The following is a 19,072-nucleotide window of genomic DNA, read 5'->3' as shown; positions in this document are numbered from 1 at the left end:
GCCTGCAGATGACACAGGTAACAGATAAACGGCAGACATGTTTCATAAATATAGTATTACCAGTTCAGCTATAAACTCTGGGTGATAGGAAGAAGTCAGAGCAGCCAGAAGAAACCTGGAAAGGCCCTGGATCTCAAACTTGACTAGAGTTTGAGATCTTGACAAGAGAAATGATATTTTTTCACCTAGTGTAGAAGTTTAAAGTAGTACATAATAGGCTACATTTGTGAAGACGTTACATATTGTTACAGATATATCCATTGCCTGAAATATGAGTAACAGAAACCTCAGTGTAACTCTTTTTGCTTCACTCCATCAGACAGACTGACTGATACTGATACGTTCAGGCTATAAACAGACTGAAGCAGCATCCCTGATGGAGCCAGAAGAACAGATATACGTCAACTTAGAGGAGCTTGGTGACTACAAGAGAAAACACCAAGGACCAGAGGCCACTGGTGAGTCTGAAAGAACTAATGAAAACACAAGATGGAAGCACTCACTATGGTAAATATTTGGGATGTTTTCTTGTACTGAAACAATACTGAACCAGCCTGTGGACAGGAAAACACAAATGCATTGCAGCACTTAAAAAAACATGTGGAAACATTCCTCTCAGGGACAGTTTTTAATGACTTTCTTTCAGTGTTGAATTGGTTGAGTGGAGCTGATTGTCAATCAAAAGTCAGAGAGTTTAAACTTTTTGATGATTCAATTTAGAATTGTTTAAGCAAAGATAAATATAGTGTAGTTCCAGATTCTAAATGATGAACCTCTACTGAGAACTGTATTTGTCTTCTTAACTACACATGGATTGTTGGTCGGACACCAAAACAAGCAATCTCAAGACGTCACCACGGCCTTTTGATAAACTGTGAGAAAAATCATCAGATTGTTGCAGTTTTATCCAGCATTTTCTTTTTTTTTAACTGAGACACCTCAATACAGTTCAAAATCTTACAACATAGCATGGTAATAAAAAACATGTATATATATATATATATATATATATATGTAGTGAAATAGAATGCATGTACAATTATTATGTAACAGTTCTGATGAGGAGGGATCAGTGTTCTGACTCATCATCACTGCACACCTGCAGAAACCAAGCCTGTGAGAATGGATGCTGTGGCCAGAGAAGAAACTGAAAGCTGGTTGCCTTTCAGAGTGTCTACAGTTTGTCTGGGGCTGCTGTGTTTCCTCCTGCTGACCGCACTTGTGGGAGTTGGTGTTCTATGTGAGTATTCACAGAGAATTAAGTTGGAAGGGAGAACAGAAAGAGGAAGATGGGTGAGCAGCTTAGACTGAGAAACACTTTAGGCATGTCTGCTCTTTTTTTTTCTCCTTTTTCAGATAACAGAGACTTTAATCAGCTGTCCAGAGACCTGGCCAATCACACAGCAGAGAAACAACAGCTCCTGGTCAGATATCAGAACCTGACCGATGAGAGAGAACGGCTTCAGACCAGTTTCAACAGTACTTTACTTGAGCTAAACAAAGTGAAGGAGAATATGGGTGAGGATTCACCTCATACAGCAGGACGATGAAATGAAGATTACATTTGATGGGGTCTTACAGTTTGAGGAAGTCATAGCAGGCAAAATATTAAAGCTGAAATACTTCAAATGCTCCATTTTGATTGATCACTTTATCTAAAATTACTAAAGAACAAAAAACCTGTGTGTGTGGCTCAGCCCAATATGGATGATAACTCTTTAGCATAAGGTGTTACAGGATTTTTATCACAATTTAAACAAAATGAGGAAGTGCATCACATGGCCTTCTACTGAGAGCTTAGTGCGCAGTTTCATGAATTTGTCACATTAATATATTTATTTATGATTTAGATAGGAACAGATGCAATATACAGTACTTAGACAAAATGAAGTAGCTGTCCACTGCAAGTATCACAGTGTTTATAGCAGATGCTATTCTGCAACACCCGTCCCTATTAGGGCTTTTATGAAAATAAGAAATTAAAACAACGTGACAAAAGAAGGCATTTAATTGAGGATAGCTTGATACAATAAAGTACACATTTAAAATAATTTGTGAATTGTTTAAAGAATTGTTTACCAGTTCGATTTCTGTGTTCACCTGTGTGTTATTAGTTAATGAGTCCCTGTGTGTTTAGTTTGTGTTTTTCTCTCTTTCAGTTGTCCTGCATTTCCTCCTTGAGTCTCTTCAGTGTTCCTGCTTTTGTTCCCCCTGCCTTTCTGTCTTGATGTCAGTTTATTTCTTTTTTCTTTGTACTGCTCTCCATCTTTTGGATTTTCCCTGCTTCTTCTGTTTTTGTTGCATGCCAGTGTTTGTTCTTTGGATTTCAGTTTTACGTCATTAAAGCTGGCTTTTTGTTTTTTCATGCTTCCTTGGTGTGTTGCATTCACAGGACTCTTGCTGTACTGCTAAATGTTTTCATTCCGTCACACATTCCATGAGGTGACCCGTGTGTTTCCTCAGGAACATGCCCTGATGGATGGAAACTGTTTGGTTGCAGTTGTTACTTCCTGTCTCCAACAACAAGCACATGGAGACACAGCAGACAGGCTTGTTTAAACATTGGAGCAGACCTGGTGATCATTAACAGCAGAGAAGAGATGGTGAGGTTATGTGTGTTTTCAATTCAAATCCATGTGTGTGTGTGAACGTGAAGTGATAGTGTTTTTTCCCCCTAAGGTGTTTCTGAATATGCTTGGAGCTAATTTGAAGTTTTGGATTGGTTTAAGTCAGTCATCCACCCAAAGAACCTGGAGATGGACTGACGAAAGACCACTTGGGACCTCGTGAGTGTTAAAGAATAACATTTCAAGCTTTTCCATGTCCCATGTGAAAATACAGACATACATGAGCAACACATATGTAAATCAAATCAAACACACAACAGCATCAAAACACCCTATTAGAGTAACTCATTAACTGATGAGTGAATAGTTACTTTCTACATCTAAAACATTGTTTAGAGGCATATATCTCTCTTAGCCCTGATATTAGTGAATCAACCATGATTTCACACTAAAACAACCTCATCAATATTGTTATAGGTGTACAATGAATGACTGACATATTTTCTGGTTTTTGACTTGCATTTTCTCTCTGTCTTTCCCTGGTATCTGAATTACTGTGGTTGTAGGCACTGGCAATATGGACACCCATCATTTCACTCCTTGACAACTCAGAGATGTGCAGCTTTTAACAGCTTCTACGCTGGAGTCTCTACACAGCTGTTTTGGTCATGGAGTAGTGAGAGCTGTGCTCACGTCCTGTTGTGGGTATGTGAGAAACGACCTGAAATGCCCCTTCAGTCCTGGTAAATTTGGTAATTTTGAGATGATATTTAAAAAGAAAGGACATTGTACAACCCCAGTGGAGGATTCTGACCATTATAGATGATTATGATTTTGAGCATATAAGAACATTAATGATAATATGAAGAATATGATGAATATAATCTGATTCAATTCATATTAAGAGTGTTTGGAAGTTGTAAGTTGCATAGAGTTTTTATCCATGCTTGCAAAGTGCATGCAAAGTCAGTTTGTTGGACCAGCACCAGGCCGAAATGTCTCAGCAACTACGTGCAATGAACTGTTATACAGACATCCATGGTCCACAGAGGATGACTCCTATAGACTTTGACCTTGTTGACCCCCTAACAATTCCTGTAACACTGTGGTCCAGAGAGAAATGTCTAACCACTATTATATGGACTGTTACACTCATTGTCAATAAAGGTAGTAATGAAATTCATCTGGTGTAGTCTGCAGTTACTTCAGTTGTTCAGGAGAATGCTGCAGTGCTGTTTTGCTGTTGGTGTGGGTGTGAGTAGATAATGAATTTACTTTTGACCATTGAACCGTACAGACCCTTTCCAAAAAATTAGAATATCATGGAAAAGTTTATTTATTTCCATAATTCTATTCAAAAAGTTAAACTTTCATAGATTATAGATTCAGGGCCCACAATTTAAACGATTTCAAGTATTTATTTGTACATAATTTGGGCTTCCAGCTCATAAAACCCACAAAAACAGGAATTCAAAAAATTAGAATACTGTGAAGAAATCACCATTTACTTCTCATTTTGCAGAAAAAAAAGAAAGAAATTAGGATCACATCAAATCAATCAAAATATGGTACTTTCAAAACGATATGTCAATCTTCAATACTTGGTTGGGAATCCCTTTGCCTTAATCACTGCCTCGATGCGCCATGGTATTGAGGCAATCAGCCTGTGGCATTGCCTGGGAGTTATGGAAGCCCAGATTTCCTTGATGCCTGCTGTCAGCTCTTTGTTTTTGGGTCTGGTGCCCCTCATTCTCCTCTTGATAATACCCCATAGATTCTCAATGGGGTTTAGGTCCAACTAGTCAAGCACTGTGATGGCATGGACATCAAACCAGGTTTTGGTGCTTCTGGCGGTATGGGCAGGGGCCAGGTCCTGCTGGAAGATGAAATCTGCATCTCCATACAGATCCTCAGCAGAAGGAATCATGAAGTCCTCTAAAACATTCTGGTAGACTGTTGCAGTGACCTTGGATTTAAGAAAGCAGAGTTTACCAACACCTGCACCGGACATTGCACCCCAAATCATGACCGACTGTGGATATTTCACACTGGACCTCAAGCAGCTTGGGTTCTGTTCCTCACCCGTCTTCCTCCAAACCCTTGGCCCTTGATTCCCGAATGAAAGGCACACTTTACTTTCATCGGAAAAGAGGACCTTGGACCACTGGCCAACAGTCCAGTCCTTCTTCTCCTTGGCCCAGTTGAGACGCTTCCTACGTTGGCTCAGGCTCAGAAGTGGCTTGACCCGAGGAACCCGACAGTTGTAGCCCATCTCCCGGATGCGTCTGAATGTGGTGGTTTTTGAAGCTGTGACTCCCGCCTCATTCCACTCTTTCTGGATCTCTGCCAGATTCTTGAATCTTCTCTGTTTGATAATCGGCTGAAGCCCACGGTCATCTCTTCTGCTGGTGCATCTTCTCCTGCCACATTTTTCCCTTCCACTAGACTTTCCATTGATATGCTTGGACACAGCGCTCTGTGAACAGCCAGCCTCCTTAGCTATGAACTTTTGTGGCTTACCCATCCTATGGAGGGTATCAGTGATGGTCTTCTGGCCAGTTGTCAAGTCTGCAGTCTTCCCCATATTGAACCGAACTGAGACAATTGAACCAAAGTGAAGCAATTTAATGACACCTGGGGAAACCTGTGCAGGTGCTTTGAGTTTAGTAGATGATTAGTGTGTGACACTGAGTTTAAAACATTCATGCCCTGCAAAATTTGGCCTGATTTCTTCACAGTATTCTAATTTTTTGAATTCCTGTTTACATGGGTTTTATGAGCTGGAAGCCCAAATTATGTACAAATAAACAAATAAATACTTGAAATCGTTTAAATTGTGGGCCCTGAATCTATAATCTATGAAAGTTTAACTTTTTGAATGGAATTATGGAAATAAATAAACTTTTCCATGATATTCTAATTTTTTGGAAAGGGTCTGTATACTGGATGGACTGGCACAGAATTTGGAACAGGGATCATGGTGATTCCTTGGCGTTTCCTCTTGAGCTGCCATTAGGTTGACACTTTTGCTTCTTGCTGAAATATCTTGACAACGATTGAATGGATTCCTATGAAATTTGCTGCACACATTAATTGTGTCCAGGATTAACTGGACATCCTCTGACCTTTCAGCTAGTGTAGCCACTGATCAAAGGTTCATTTTGTCAATTACTTTTTGTTTTTAGGATTATTGTTTTGGCTTTTGCCTTTCGAAGATAGTACATGACATGCAGCAAAGAGGCCTGGCTTAGTATCAAACCCAGGCTGCTGCTGTAAGGGCTCAACCTCAGTTCATGGGGCACACAGTCTACCAGTTGAGCTACGGAGACTTTGGTTTGTACAACCATACAACAAACAGAGACCATAAACATTTTATTACTCACTCTGGGTAAAAATTACATTCGCAAAGCAAAACAAAACAAAACAAAAAAAGTAACAAGGTAACAACATTTTTCATGTTCAATATGTACACAAATACAAGCACTTATGGCATGAAGAGCACAAAAAAGCTTGTATTACAGATATATAGGATTCTTATGCCGTTTTTTCAGCAGCAGTTTTGGCCGCGCCGGGTCAAACTGAGCTGCGTTGATTTGCTTTTCCATCACCAGTTTTACTGCGCTAAGTTGAGCCGCGCCGTGCTGGAGATGGACCTGCTCCAGAGTAGGGCCAAACACGGCCCTGCCTCCAAGTGGCCTGTAGTGACGTCTCATGACTGCAACCCACCCGTAACAAGCACCCGTCTCCCCCTCAAATCGATACTCAACCTTTATCTGTGCAGGAAACCTGAGAGAAAGATGTTTCTAAAAGTCAGTGTGTTCAGCTCTCAGTACTTTTGTAGCTTCTAACTGAATCTCTTTACTTTCTCTTGTCCTGTTTGTTCTCTCCAACATCTGCTGTGTTTTACTGTTTCATGGTGTTCACTTTCAGCTGGTTCAGGAGTCATGTTTAGTTACTGCTGCTGAAAACACAACGTTTCCTGCAATGCTGCTTCATAATAGAAGCTTTTAAATGACTAAATAACAGAGGGCTTTTCTTGTGAAGTTATAATGAATGAAACATGATTGTAAGTGAATTAGCAGATCCACTTTGTTAGCTGTGATTCCTTGACAGTACTGCAGGGATTGAGACAAGTGCGTAGACCAGGTGTGGAGGAAATGCAAAAGTTGTTTTTTGTAAAAGAGTTTAAAATACCATCACGCCATGTTTTGTTTTATTCATTTTTTCATTATCTGTTTCTGCTAATCAGCCTTAGACATAATTGTAATATATCAACATATAATATAATTTATCCTGACATAAGCTCCTTTTAAATTCAGACATTGTTGCTATTTCTTCCAAGACACACTTGAACTATTTCTTCTATGTCAACACAGGTGAGGAGTGATTAATCATGTGAGTGAATTACCTTATGGTGCTAAAATGACTTACCACAACAATAACCATAGTTTATTAGAATCATTTGTCAAGAACATTAACACTAATTACTAAATATTATTATCTAGAACACATTTAAACACAGTTTGCTTCGGCTTATGGCTTAAACACATTGTCTCAAGCATGCTGGGAAACTCCACCCACCTATCCCCAAACACACTACATTATAGAATGTCAGAATTCTGAATTCAGAATTAAAATGTCTAAAAACGAGACCTTTGTTCCTATATGTTGGTGAGTTGTGTTCTTACATTAGCACAATATTCAAACTCAGGGAAATCCAAAAGTTTAGTCAAGGCAAATGAGACCTCACATGAATAAAACTTTGAAACATTACCTCTTCTGTAAACATTTGTGCCTTGAGTCACATCATATAGATTTTTATCAGGAGTGTTTTATGGTTGTCTAACTGTGTGTTTACTACAAGTGAAGCAAGTTTAACCACAGGATCACTTGCGTTTATTCGTGCGACTCAAGCAGTGTTTATCTGCCACAAAGAGCCAGAATGCTTCACTGTGCATTAGCCATAAGCTAACATTAGCAAGCAACAGCACACACCAAGGGTGTCTGTGTGCTCAATTCAGGTCAACCTCTGAGTGAATGCAACCCTCAGCAGAGACTCTGGTTCTCTCTCTTCTTTTCCCCTCTCCTCTCTGTAACATAACGTTCATGAAGTAAAGTACATTTCCCCTCCAGCTCCAGTCAGCAGTGAACATTACAGAACAGAAACACCCAACAATGGAGGTCACCTCCACGGATCACTGCTGCAGTCAGGTTGATAACCAGGAGTGAAGATAAATCCACTTTTTAATCTCAAAAAATAAAAAGTAATCTATGAGCGCTCTCCTGTCGATCAGAGCAGAATCTGATGTGACTCCAGGTGTTTATTCCTCCAGGAGGTCTGGCTCTGCAGCCGACTCTCTGGCCATGCCTGAGAGGTGGCTTGCCCCCACACAACACTTGGTAAATATCTTTTGTTTTGCTTTGACAGAGAGCCCCCTAGTGGCAGAGGTTATGTATATTTAATAGTCTTTGTTGTAATTTCCAAATAAAAGCACTTCAAAGCACTGCATGTTACATTTGACACCGATGAACTCGGAGGGAATATGACAGCCCAACAGTGAATGGGTGTAGTGCTCACGGAGAGCCACTAGGGGGCAGGAGGGAGATAGAGGTAGAACTGATGGAGCTTCTTGGATAAGATAATAATGAAAATCTATCATCCTAGTGGAGGGTTTAACATTCTGTGAGTGGCTGAGCTCTAACCACAGGCGTAATTTCCTGTTATTGTGCTGTTGCTGGCCTTTCCATGCCCTTCCTGTGGACTGTGAGAGGGTGATTTTATCTTCTAGCTTCCCATTGACAGCAGCTATGGAAGATTTAAACTGTCTAAATCAAAACAAATCTTTGGAAATTTACAGTAGAGACACTTAATAAAAAGAATGAAATAACAAAGCACAGTTTCTTTTTAATTAACGGTCACTGCATTCATGAAGATGAAATAACAATGTGTATAGTATTTCAGGATATTTCTTTTTTAAATCTTCAGCAACTTCTTGTATGAAGATTTAAAGATGTGCTTTTCGTTGTTAAAACAGTGACATTAATGGTTTTGTAATCTTTGATCATGGTTTTCCAAAAAAAACAGAAGAAAATATCTACCAGCATCATATTTCCCTTCATGTTCCAGTCAGGTTTTTTTTCCGTGTTGGCCATTTACCTAAAATCTAATTCCTATTTATATGGTGAAAGTCTATTTGTGGATGATTTCATGTAATAATTGACCATTGATTGCTAAAGATAAAAACATTTAACCTACCCTTAGTGAAACAAAATAGGATATATCATAGGACATTATATCACTGAGAGAAGGAAGGGATCAGTGGGACAATAATCAGCATTCAGTCATCATATAAGGACCAGTAATGAAGTAATGTGAATGCAAAAAATCAATTGCTCTTCAAGGAGAGATTCAAGGCTCATTTATTGCAAGTCTACAAAATAGTTTTTTTTTTTGTTTTTTTTTACAAAATGCAGTTTATAGTCCCTTTATGCTACACACGAAAATATATATATTTTTTGTGGAGTGTTGATGATGAGTTCAGCAGTCTCAGCCTGGAGAAAGAAGCTGCTCTGTAGTCTGGTGGTACAGCAGCAGATACTTCTGTATCTTTGGGTGAACAGACTGTGTCTGGGTGGGTGTTGTCTTTTAGTATCTTTGGGCTCTGTGCAGACATCTCACTTCACTGATGTCACTGATGCTCTGTAGATGGTACCAGTGATGTTCTGGTGGTTTGAGTCACCCGCTGTAGAGCCTTCATGTCCTGGGCCGTGATGAACCATGACCCTAGTATTGACTGATTGATTGAACAACGCATTTTTGGTCTGAGAAGCCTCAGTAAAGCGCAAAAATGCAATAAAGCCAGGTGCTGTCTATAAAAGGAGTCATGTGACAAGGTTACACAATGTGAACATTCTACTAACACAATAAACAACAATGTACATCCTTGCACAAATGTATGACCTCACACAAACATTCTGTCTCACACTTTGCAGGGACTGGGAAGGAAGAGAAAGACACATTGTGTTCAAAATATACATAGAAAAATATTGATATTTGATAAAACTTTAAATTCCATTGAAAAAAACTGACACAACATTGAGCAGATAAAGATTTTTACTTAAAATGACAACAATAAGAAGACCATAACATGATGAGAAGAAGTGACTTTTCTTTTCTTGGCTAGTAGCAGAGAAACGTAGAAGGACTGTAGTAAACATTACATTTCACACTTCTTAGAAACATTATTTTTTTCGGTCTAGTGTGTGTGTGTGTGTGTGTGTGTGTGTGTGAACTCACTATCAAAAATAAGAGAAAGTGATAATGTACAGCTTGAGTATTGAAACTTTCAAATATTCAGAATCGATATCTATTTCTGCAGATGTGCTGATGGGCAATGTGATGTGAGGATCAGTGTGAGGGCGGAGTAGATAATAAGGGCAAGGAAACAGAAGCATAACAGGGCCGAGCCGAGGCTACTACAAAACTGGCAATAAGAAAATACACAGCATGAAACACACTAACATTGACCGACTAAGTAACAGAGTGTATATGCATCACATCTGCCACTTCAACACTGTGTCAGATGAACAATGCATTATCACATCTACTGCAGAAAGCACCAGCTCATATTTCCATTTGTTAATCAACTTTCTTTTTCAGATTGTTTTTAAGAAATGATGCTTTTAAAAAGTGATGGGGACAACGCAAACACAAATCCTGAGAGTGTGAACCGATCTGACTATGATGTACACTGATAAAGTGGATACTAATGAGAGAACACTTGAAAGACCTTCTAACAAATAACCCTCAGTGATACTCATCAAGAAAATAGTAATGATCAGAGCACGGCACAGTTAGGCTCCTGATATTTCACAGTAATATAACCCAACCCTGGAATCACCCAGCTGCTCACGTTTGCAGGTCGTCCATTGTTTGATCAGCAGTGTCTGTGTGAACCATGCGATGAGACTCCAGTTGATCGTAGATTGTTGTTAGATTGGAGCAGTCAACAGGTTCTGATGGATCTGTTCCTTGTCCTCCCTGCAGAAACAAAAACTAAGGGAGTGAGCAATGGTGTGAGTTCTTTTGACTGAAACTCAGCCATCTGATCTGTGTGGAACTGTGGCTCCAGTGTAAGAACAAGATACAACAGAGACTTCAGCGTGATGTCTTCTTGATGGTCAAACTATCTAAACTAAGTAGCATAAAGTTAGAGTTGGCCTCTCAAGTGCTTTGGCTAAGAGCAGCAACATCTGTCACAGTGGGCCCTATTAGATAACACAGAGAAAACAACGCCCCTGAAATCCTCCAAAAGCCCGAAAACTTGAGTCCTGTTTCTTTTAGCCTACGTTTGTTCACATTTTGGCAAAGATGCTCAATTAAAGTATGTTGAAGGGACTTAAAACAGTTCCCATCTACATTCAGGAGAATGTTTTACTGTGAAGCTCCAGAAATGTTTTGTGAACTATGAAACTTCACCTGCCTTTGACATCAGCATGTGGGGAGGAGATGATGACTGAATTGACTTTGTGGGAGGATAACTAAGCAAACAATGCTAATAATAGCACTGCCTAGGAGCAGGATCATCATTTCCATTAAACATTAGTCAGGGTGTGTATTTGTGTTACCAACCTGGTGTCTGTGTTCACATATCCGTATGTCAGTGTACTGGACTTCTGGTTCTCTGTTTACTGAATCTACACAGAGAGAAGAGTTAGAGATACACATCTTAACTTGCATTTAATCAAAACTTTATTTATATAGCACTTTTTATAACCATGGTGACACAGTTCTCTACATTTAAAAAAGACAAAAACATCTAAATAAAAACTTCCCTGAAAGCAACATGATGCAACTTTCTGACCTTAAAATAACAGTGTCACTGTCATGTTGTTGGTACAGTGTGTAACAGGGTGAATGGTGTCTCTGCCACTTGTTTCTGCTCTATGTAACTTCAGTAACTTCAGTAAGGAGGAGGGTCACAGCGTTACATACATGTTTACTTCAACATACAAGTTTTTAACACATAACATTGTTATGATGTATTGACTTAGCACCTACATTACATCTGACAAACTGTTACAGAGCTGACATTAGTATTTAGCACAGTGGTGTCACAGTCATCACGCTTACACAGAGAACATTGTAATTTGGGAAGCAGCACTGTGACAGATGATTTACAGGATACTGTAAAGTCTGTAAAACAAGAAGCTCTGTGTTCCCCCAGCCTTTAGTTTAAATAAACCTCATCACAGGCTGCATTTATATCCCTCACCCGTCAATAACACTGAACAGATCCTAACTCTAATCAGTAAGACGTGTTCACACTGATATTTTTACTGTGTGAGAGACGCAGCCATCTCATTTCAATGACTGGAACAAGGTGACTCTTTAAGTAAAGTCTACGACACTACTGTGTCGAGCATTTCATCGAAGGAAAACTTATGATTCATTTTTAATAAATGTTGTAGTTGTAATGACGACAGAATATAATGCATTGTGTTATTCTAACAGGCTGGACACACTGGATGTCCGTGCAGCGTGCGTGCTTGGTGTCAGTGTCCATGGTAACGGGTTAGAGCAGCCACACTGGCAACGTGAGTCGCGACTCCTGAGCCCAATGTCAAGCTGCAGCGGCACTTCATCTAGAGAGTCAGAGTCTCGAATATTTCTACCTCAACATGAACGCAGTTCTCAGCAAAAATAGACCTGAAAACGACCTGTAGACAGTCGTATGGACATCATACCAGGGTTCCACTACAGTCTGAATGTCTTTATCTGTACAATGTGTAACAGACATGAAGAGAATACACACAACAGGTGAAAAGCAGTTTCTTTCCTGTGCACTCTCTTTGTCTTTATCTCCCTCTCTCTCTTTCCCCCTCCTGCTTTTCGCTCTTTAAGCAGAGGTAAAGGAAAATCATCAAACTCCATGTAAACAGACAGGGCAGGCAGGAGCCGCGCTGCAGCAGCAACACAAACACGTGAGTGAAGCTCAGCAACGCAGCCGCCACACACTACACAAGCATCCAGTGTGTCCAGCCTGTAACAGTCTAAATGACCACACAGAACATCAATAATCAACAGTTACCGGTTACTGACTCTGAGATTGGTATTTAAAAATAACATTAGAAATATTTCTCAGTCAATCAGCTTTAGCTTCCTATGTGATGAATATCTGTCTGAGATGCTGTGTGATTCTCAGAGGGCAGGAAGCTGTCCTGCAGCTGCACGCTCTGTTGCTCATGCTACTTTGGCCTGTCCTCACTAGATAAATGAAAACATGGGTTGTTTGTTCAAATGCATTTATGATCTCTATTTATGTTCACCTGGCAACGACTGTGACACAGGTGGTCTCTGTTTGCATTCTGTTTCCTGCCATCACCTTTCATGAGGCTTTCTCTAAGTTTAACCAAGTAGTTCTTTAAACTGTGATAACGAAGGTTTCCTAACTGTAACAAAGTTTTTTGGTCCTCAAACTATTTAGAATAAGGACAAAATGTTGGTAGTTCATGTTTTATGTGAACCACTGATGCGTTGACATTTGTACATGTCACAGGCTACACACCGTTTCTACAAACAAAACGTGTCACACCACACTCACATTACATATTCATGAGCTGACACTCACACACTCAACCAGAAGAGAACCGCCATGAACAGCCTCTGAACTTCTACTGCTGTGTTGCACTTCAAAACAGATTCACACGAACAAGAACCGAACAGAGAAATACAAAGGATGTCCGGATTGAGTATGACAGGTTGAAATGAAGCTTTAGTCCTAGAAATATTCAAATCTGTAGACACATGCACACATTACACTGAGACAAACTCATCCAGCAGTGACATTAAGAAAACAAATACCTGCCTTGTGTGTGTTGGGGTTTTTGGTCGAAACACTTCCACTTGATGGTACAAGCAACAAGAAGAACAGTGACAGCAAACACAATGGGGATTAAGATTCCAATGATGACATCTGTGGAACAAAACATCCAACATCAGCAAATTACACTGGACAACATGTGGAAGACGAGTGTCTTTAAAATATAAGATGTTTATCTTTGAATGGAGATAAAAGTTTAAGCTGAAGTTCCTGAGCAGGACCGCACCACAATCACTCCCCTTCCCGTCATGTGCCGATATAAACCTCACCGTGCTTCATGCCTCACCCTCCCTCCCCTTCTCCTGTCTGTCTCTCTCTGTCTCTCTCTTTGTTATAGGGGTCTGCCAGCCCGGGAGCTGCTGCTGATCCCTAACCAAGCCTCCCCCACACCGCAGCTGCTCAACACTTCATCAACATCACACTCATATTCCACCTCAATAAACTATCATGTACATCTCATTCATGGTGTTGTCCTTGCCGTTAAAAATCAGTGTCTGAATTAGTCTTACGATGTCTTTCACCGTCCTCTGTGATGTTTTGTCCCCCGCAGGATATGATAGCATTAACAGGAAGAGTCTTTTCCTCAGCAGGGTTGGCAGCCACACATCTGTAAGAGGAGCTGAAGTCCTGCTTGTGTACAGTGAGAGGCAGAGAGAGAGCAGAGCTGCTCTGGTTCACTATCACCTCGTCTTTGTACCACAGCAGGGTCGTCTCTTCAGCTCTCTCCACAGAACACAGCAGGGTGCAGCTCTCAGCACTCACATTCACTTTGTTCACTGCAGGAGTCGGGACAGACTCTGGAGGAGAAAGAGAAGAAAGAGATTAAAATGAGACAATATGTCTGAATGCAGAGCCTCGTACTCTGCTCCCACTCTCTGTTCACAATGTTACTGACCGTCTTTTTGTGTTTCTCCCAGTTAAAGTCAACAGGGAAACATTTTCAGGGTGATTCTAAATGCTGTATCGTAGACAACTGGACTTTCAGCTCTCATCCAAGAGGCTTCTTCAGTTCTAACTGGAGGGGAGTTGCAGGCTTTGAACCCTGTGTGGGAGTGTCCTTACAGGAGGCGTCCATCTTTTGTAATAAATTAGTGCCGAGGTGATAAGTGTGTGTGGGAATGACTCTTTTTCATTGGAATTCAATCAGACTGATTAACCAGATACTTCTGATTTCATTCATTTGTTCAGGTGGCACACAGCTGTGCACTTCTGTGAATATTATCAGCTGATATTGACCTATCAGATGTATCAGTACATGCGTATATGTTGTCAGTATCGGTCAATATGAAAACTTGTTGGTTTTAACAACACATTGCAGATATGATGCTTTGGTGATTCATAATTATTACATTTCCATTGTGGTTTACTGTTTCAGTGCACAGCTGTCATCTTAGATGATAAAGTATCCTGCCTCTGGTATATATCTTTGTCACGAGTGTTTGATAACTACATTTGACCTGTCACCTAAAAAAGTGTGTACAATTCAACCAATATACATTAAACATATCAGAAGTTTTTACTCCCTAAGATTGGTCGAGCTCTAATCCTGTCTTTATTTCTGACTCTCACATCAGCAAGTTCTGCCCCAACCAGTGGACCCGGAGAGTTTCTTCATGAGTTTGATGGTTTCTTTATGTGTTGACTTGATGAGCTTGTAGGGACCCACACAGTAATGTGTTCATTGTGGGATTTAAACTTGACTTTGTTTATGTGATGCTCTTTGCTCTCTGAAGAAAGAAGCCATGGTCAATAATTACCTCTGATTATGAATTTTCATTTTAAATGGTGTGTAACGCCCCAACAAGCTGAACTGACAGTGTCAGCATCAAGCTGTCATGGGTGCTGTTAGACCCCTTTGTGAGCTCTACACTGTACTTCACCCTGTGGTTCGATCTCACGGTGCTCTGGGATCAATATTTCCACAGCCTGAGTGTCTTTGCTTGATGTCTTCACTTGTCGTACAGTAACTCAGCTGCAGTCTGTGCAAAAGTGTATTTTCGTTGAATTTCCCCCCTGCCAACAATGTTAAACATTCTGGGCAGAGAGCAGACGTCTGTGACTGTGAGCTCATGCAAATACACCTGAAGATACAGGCCACTATCAGTAAAAATGATGTTTGATGATTTATAATATTCACCTATTCCAGGGAGCAACATATGGACTGCTGAGGTCACAGACGGGGCTAGGATGCTGTCAGAACAATGTTACCACCAACAGACTGGTCAGTATACGGCAAAGGAAATGTGACTTACCATACACTGTGAGTTTATATCCAGCACGACGTCCTCCAGCTTTAGGGTCAATAGTATAAATCCCTGAGTCGATCCTCTGCAGTCCTGTGATTGTAAAGAGTCCAGTGTTGTTGTTCCACAGAAGTCTGTCCTTGTATTTTTCCTCATATGTAGTGCTTTTGTCCTCGTTCACCATAGCAATCGCATTTCTTTCAAATAAGAGAAATCCTTGTCCCGTCACAGGGTCAGGTAGTGTGATGGATCCTCCCTCAGTGGCGGTCAGGTTCTTCTTCACTTCCTCAGAATCAGATGATTTTATTACTGTAAAATAAAGAGATAAACAGTTAACAGAGATTTACAATGGGCAGCTGGTCCACTGACAGTGAATATTAGTGTCACTACTGCAGCCTTATGAAATGCTGTATACTCGTGTGAATCAAATCCCTTGAGGTGTTTTTGCTGATTGTCACCTTTTTAATCATTAAGATGTACATTAGATCTGTGGCACGTCACTCAGGAGTGAATCACTTTCTTCAATCATTCTACAGAGTTCAGCAGGGATCCATACATGTTCTCACCCTCTGATACTGTTTGTTACAAACTAAACCTCTATAAAAATGCACTTCAGAGATATTTAGAAGCAGCAAATGAGTTCAATCTTTCTTGAGGGGTAAAATGTGAGGTTCTGTTACACTTTTACTGCTCTGTGCAGCTCAACAGGGGCTGCAAGATGTTTGCATCATGTTTGTCTCTGTCAGACACTGGGCAGTGAAGCACAAAACATGCCTGGAGAAATGCAACTGGAAAATGCAGCTTTAATTCCTCCTTTGCAGATCAAGTTTATAGCAGCTATGATCAATATTTCTATATTAACAATGGACCAAAAGACTACTAGTTTGTGAAAGTAGTCTCTTGTTGGGATGATGCATGCAGAATGACCACCTGACACAAAAATATGCAGCATTGTAGCGTCTAGAACCTTCTCTGACAATAAACTTTATGTTTTGGTTCATTCTTATGGCTGTCTTTGCCTTTGAGAGGCCTAGCTGCTGAACATAGTGGAACATTTAGCTGTTAAAGAGCCTCAGGAGTTGGTAGAGACCTGAAAGAGCTGAAGCAGAGTGAATATTGGACTTATGTTCGCACAGTAGCCAGAAATATGGCACCATAACAATGCTAATGCTGCTGTATGTCTGCTGGATATGTAAATGAGCAGCTGTGGGTTAAAAAGATCACCATATCAAATTAAAGTGATGACATACAGTATGTTTGTGTTGTTTTCACAGCCAAATAATGTTTAATGGAGGTTTGAGACTACAAGACTTTCATCAGCATCAGAGAACAAATCATAGGTTTTGGATTACAAGCAGCAGACTTTGAGACGATCACTACCCACGGTTTCTTTCAACCATCCAATTTGTATAGCTTGTACCTTGAACTATTTAATTATATATTTTCTTATTTTACTTTGGATGCTGTCATACTGTCTTTCATACAAACTGCTGCACCCACTACCTCCCCATCAGCACCTTGACCTCCAGGATGACCAGGGAGAATTAACTTTAGAATATCCTCCAGAAGGATCCTGTCCTGTCTCCTAACTTCATATGGGTGTACACTTCATGAAGATGCTTCACACAGATGGAATCTAATTGCGGCACACCGTGGTAGTTTACCTTGTAGAGCGTTTGCCCTATAAGGCTGAGGGTCCGCCACATATAAACACAGTCAAACAGTATATTGTGTTGTCCTTTGAGGTCAGTTTATTTATTCAGTTTATTTAGTCATGAAAACAAAGACAGTTTGTTTAGGCAGAAAAAAATCAGCCAATGAAGATTTTTCTCTTCTCATTAACATGTCTTCAACAAAACTACAGAGTGCTGCTTTGAAGTGAAAAGAGCTTAACACATGTTTACAACGGGCAACAGGTCATTCTTACTGGCCAATATAAATGAGCAGAGAAACTCAAAAGAAAGCCTTTTTAAACTGAAGACATCTGTGAGCCTAAGACAACAGGTCTGGTGATCTGAGCACATGAAAACTCCAGTAAACTTACACAGAACATGATCGGTGCTTTGAGCTCCAAAATCTGCTTGTTGGATTTTCCCTCTCTGGGGTTTTGGAGCCACGATTTCCTTTTACGGCCTCATCAGCAACTGCAGCTTCCTTTTGTTCAGGACATCTTTACAGGACACACGTCCCCCTTTTATTTATTCACAGGGTCATAATTGAGGTTCATGACCTTCCTTTGTTTGCATCTGAACAGGCCGTCTACTATAACCAGGTGTTGTTTCACTGTCAACAGCTGGATGGAAAAACCCTGCAGGATTATTTACAGCTTGTTGCTGATAGCTGAGGACAAATACAACAAAAGCTTGTGCTCCTTTTTACTTAGTGTATTAGTTTTTTTAATGTAATGCTACAATGCTGTATTCCCTAATATCACAGTCTTTCATATCTGGCCACAAGCCATCTGCTTACGACAGCATCTGGAGACCTACAGCATTTCCTGTTTATGGAGAAAAACCTCTGCGAGACATGAGTCATGTTGGGACTTTTTTTATGTTTTTCATTCCAGTTTAGTTTTAGTTCCCTTTCAGATTTAGTTTTTATTATAAGTTTATATGTTTTCTCTTCCTCTGGCATCCTTCCTTTAACTTGTCTCTGTTGGGCCAAGATCTCATGTTTCTGACCTCTAACATTTTTACTTTGATTAGAAACATAATGAACACAGCCTCTTCAGTTCACTCTAAACTAAAGCTTTCCTTTGGGTCACAGCCTCAGAGGGGCTCTCATCACGTCAGGATACTGAAGAACGCTTGAACACAAAGACAGCAGGCTGGTGTAAACGTTGTCTTCAGCCTGTACTGCGTTCTTCACTTGTAGCGTCTGTTCATGAGGAACAGCTCAAATGTTCCTATAGAAGCCGACAGAAGTCATCAAAGCTGAAGTGAAGCATAATGAGCGAGGCTGCTTACCCATGAAGAAGAAGATGATCGTCTTCACCTCCATCACACAGTTAAACAGGAGGCTCTTCCAGTGGCACTCCTACGTTGCGTTCAAAGGCACCATAACGGGACGACAAAGTATTGATGTTGTTTTTGTATTTATTAATACATTTATTCAAACCGTACCGAGACACGCCGAGCCGAGCCGGAGAGAACCCACCAGCACGCAGCCGTTGGGGCGGGCTGACAGAGACAGAGTGTGTTCAGCTCTCAGTGCGTCACAGGCTCCTGAGGCTGTTTACTGTCTCTCACTGACTTTCTATGAAGTATGTATGGGAAATGAAACGTTGTTATGGAGTATTGTATTAATACACAGGGAGGGACAGTAGTTACAGATGCTGCTTGAATAAATGAATACTTCTGTAAATATGTCATGAAATGGA

At 40.4% G+C, this 19,072-nt stretch overlaps 2 protein-coding genes across 3 annotated transcripts; one reads left to right on the top strand and one right to left on the bottom strand.

Annotated features, from left to right (window-relative positions):
* Positions 1-134: 134 nt before the first annotated feature.
* LOC311269171 (C-type lectin domain family 4 member E-like) lies at positions 135-3,750 on the top strand. The gene is made up of 6 exons (XM_084373203.1): positions 135-458; positions 1,106-1,240; positions 1,357-1,518; positions 2,464-2,603; positions 2,680-2,786; positions 3,134-3,750. The coding sequence occupies exons 1-6, from the start codon at positions 377-379 to the stop codon at positions 3,312-3,314; spliced, it is 807 nt and encodes a 268-aa protein (XP_084229329.1). The 5' UTR covers positions 135-376; the 3' UTR covers positions 3,315-3,750.
* Positions 3,751-9,663: 5,913 nt separating this feature from the next.
* Positions 9,664-18,867, bottom strand: LOC311270458 (CD48 antigen-like). Of its 2 annotated transcripts, none has more exons than XM_084375337.1 (6): positions 18,660-18,867; positions 15,703-16,002; positions 13,960-14,247; positions 13,436-13,543; positions 11,200-11,264; positions 9,664-10,608 (listed from the first exon to the last, which is right to left on the bottom strand). In XM_084375337.1, the coding sequence occupies exons 1-6, from the start codon at positions 18,691-18,693 to the stop codon at positions 10,477-10,479; spliced, it is 927 nt and encodes a 308-aa protein (XP_084231463.1). In that variant the 5' UTR covers positions 18,694-18,867; the 3' UTR covers positions 9,664-10,476. The 2 variants fall into 2 exon arrangements, with proteins under 2 accessions (XP_084231463.1, XP_084231464.1); XM_084375338.1 differs by having other exon boundaries at positions 10,475-10,608; positions 13,432-13,543.
* Between the last annotated feature and the right edge of the window lie 205 nt (positions 18,868-19,072).

This window comes from Pagrus pagrus (assembly GCF_965226575.1).
Source record: "Pagrus pagrus genome assembly, chromosome: 2".
Taxonomy (NCBI): domain Eukaryota; kingdom Metazoa; phylum Chordata; class Actinopteri; order Spariformes; family Sparidae; genus Pagrus; species Pagrus pagrus.
Note: the sequence above shows the minus strand (reverse complement) of the source record. Positions and strands in the feature narration are given on the sequence as shown.

Excerpts from the sequence above, each read along its gene's own strand:
- LOC311269171 (XM_084373203.1), top strand. The coding sequence starts at position 377 with ATGGAGCCAGAAGAACAGATATACGTCAACTTAGAGGAGCTTGGTGAC. Across the intron at positions 1,241-1,356 it reads TGTGGGAGTTGGTGTTCTAT|ATAACAGAGACTTTAATCAG; the intron begins GTGAGTATTCAC and ends CTCCTTTTTCAG. Across the intron at positions 2,604-2,679 it reads TTAACAGCAGAGAAGAGATG|GTGTTTCTGAATATGCTTGG; the intron begins GTGAGGTTATGT and ends TTTCCCCCTAAG.
- LOC311270458 (XM_084375337.1), bottom strand. The coding sequence starts at position 18,693 with ATGGAGGTGAAGACGATCATCTTCTTCTTCATGG. Across the intron at positions 13,544-13,959 it reads AGAGGACGGTGAAAGACATC|ATGTCATCATTGGAATCTTA; the intron begins GTAAGACTAATT and ends TTTGTTCCACAG. Across the intron at positions 11,265-13,435 it reads AAAACCCCAACACACACAAG|ATTCAGTAAACAGAGAACCA; the intron begins GCAGGTATTTGT and ends CTCTCTGTGTAG.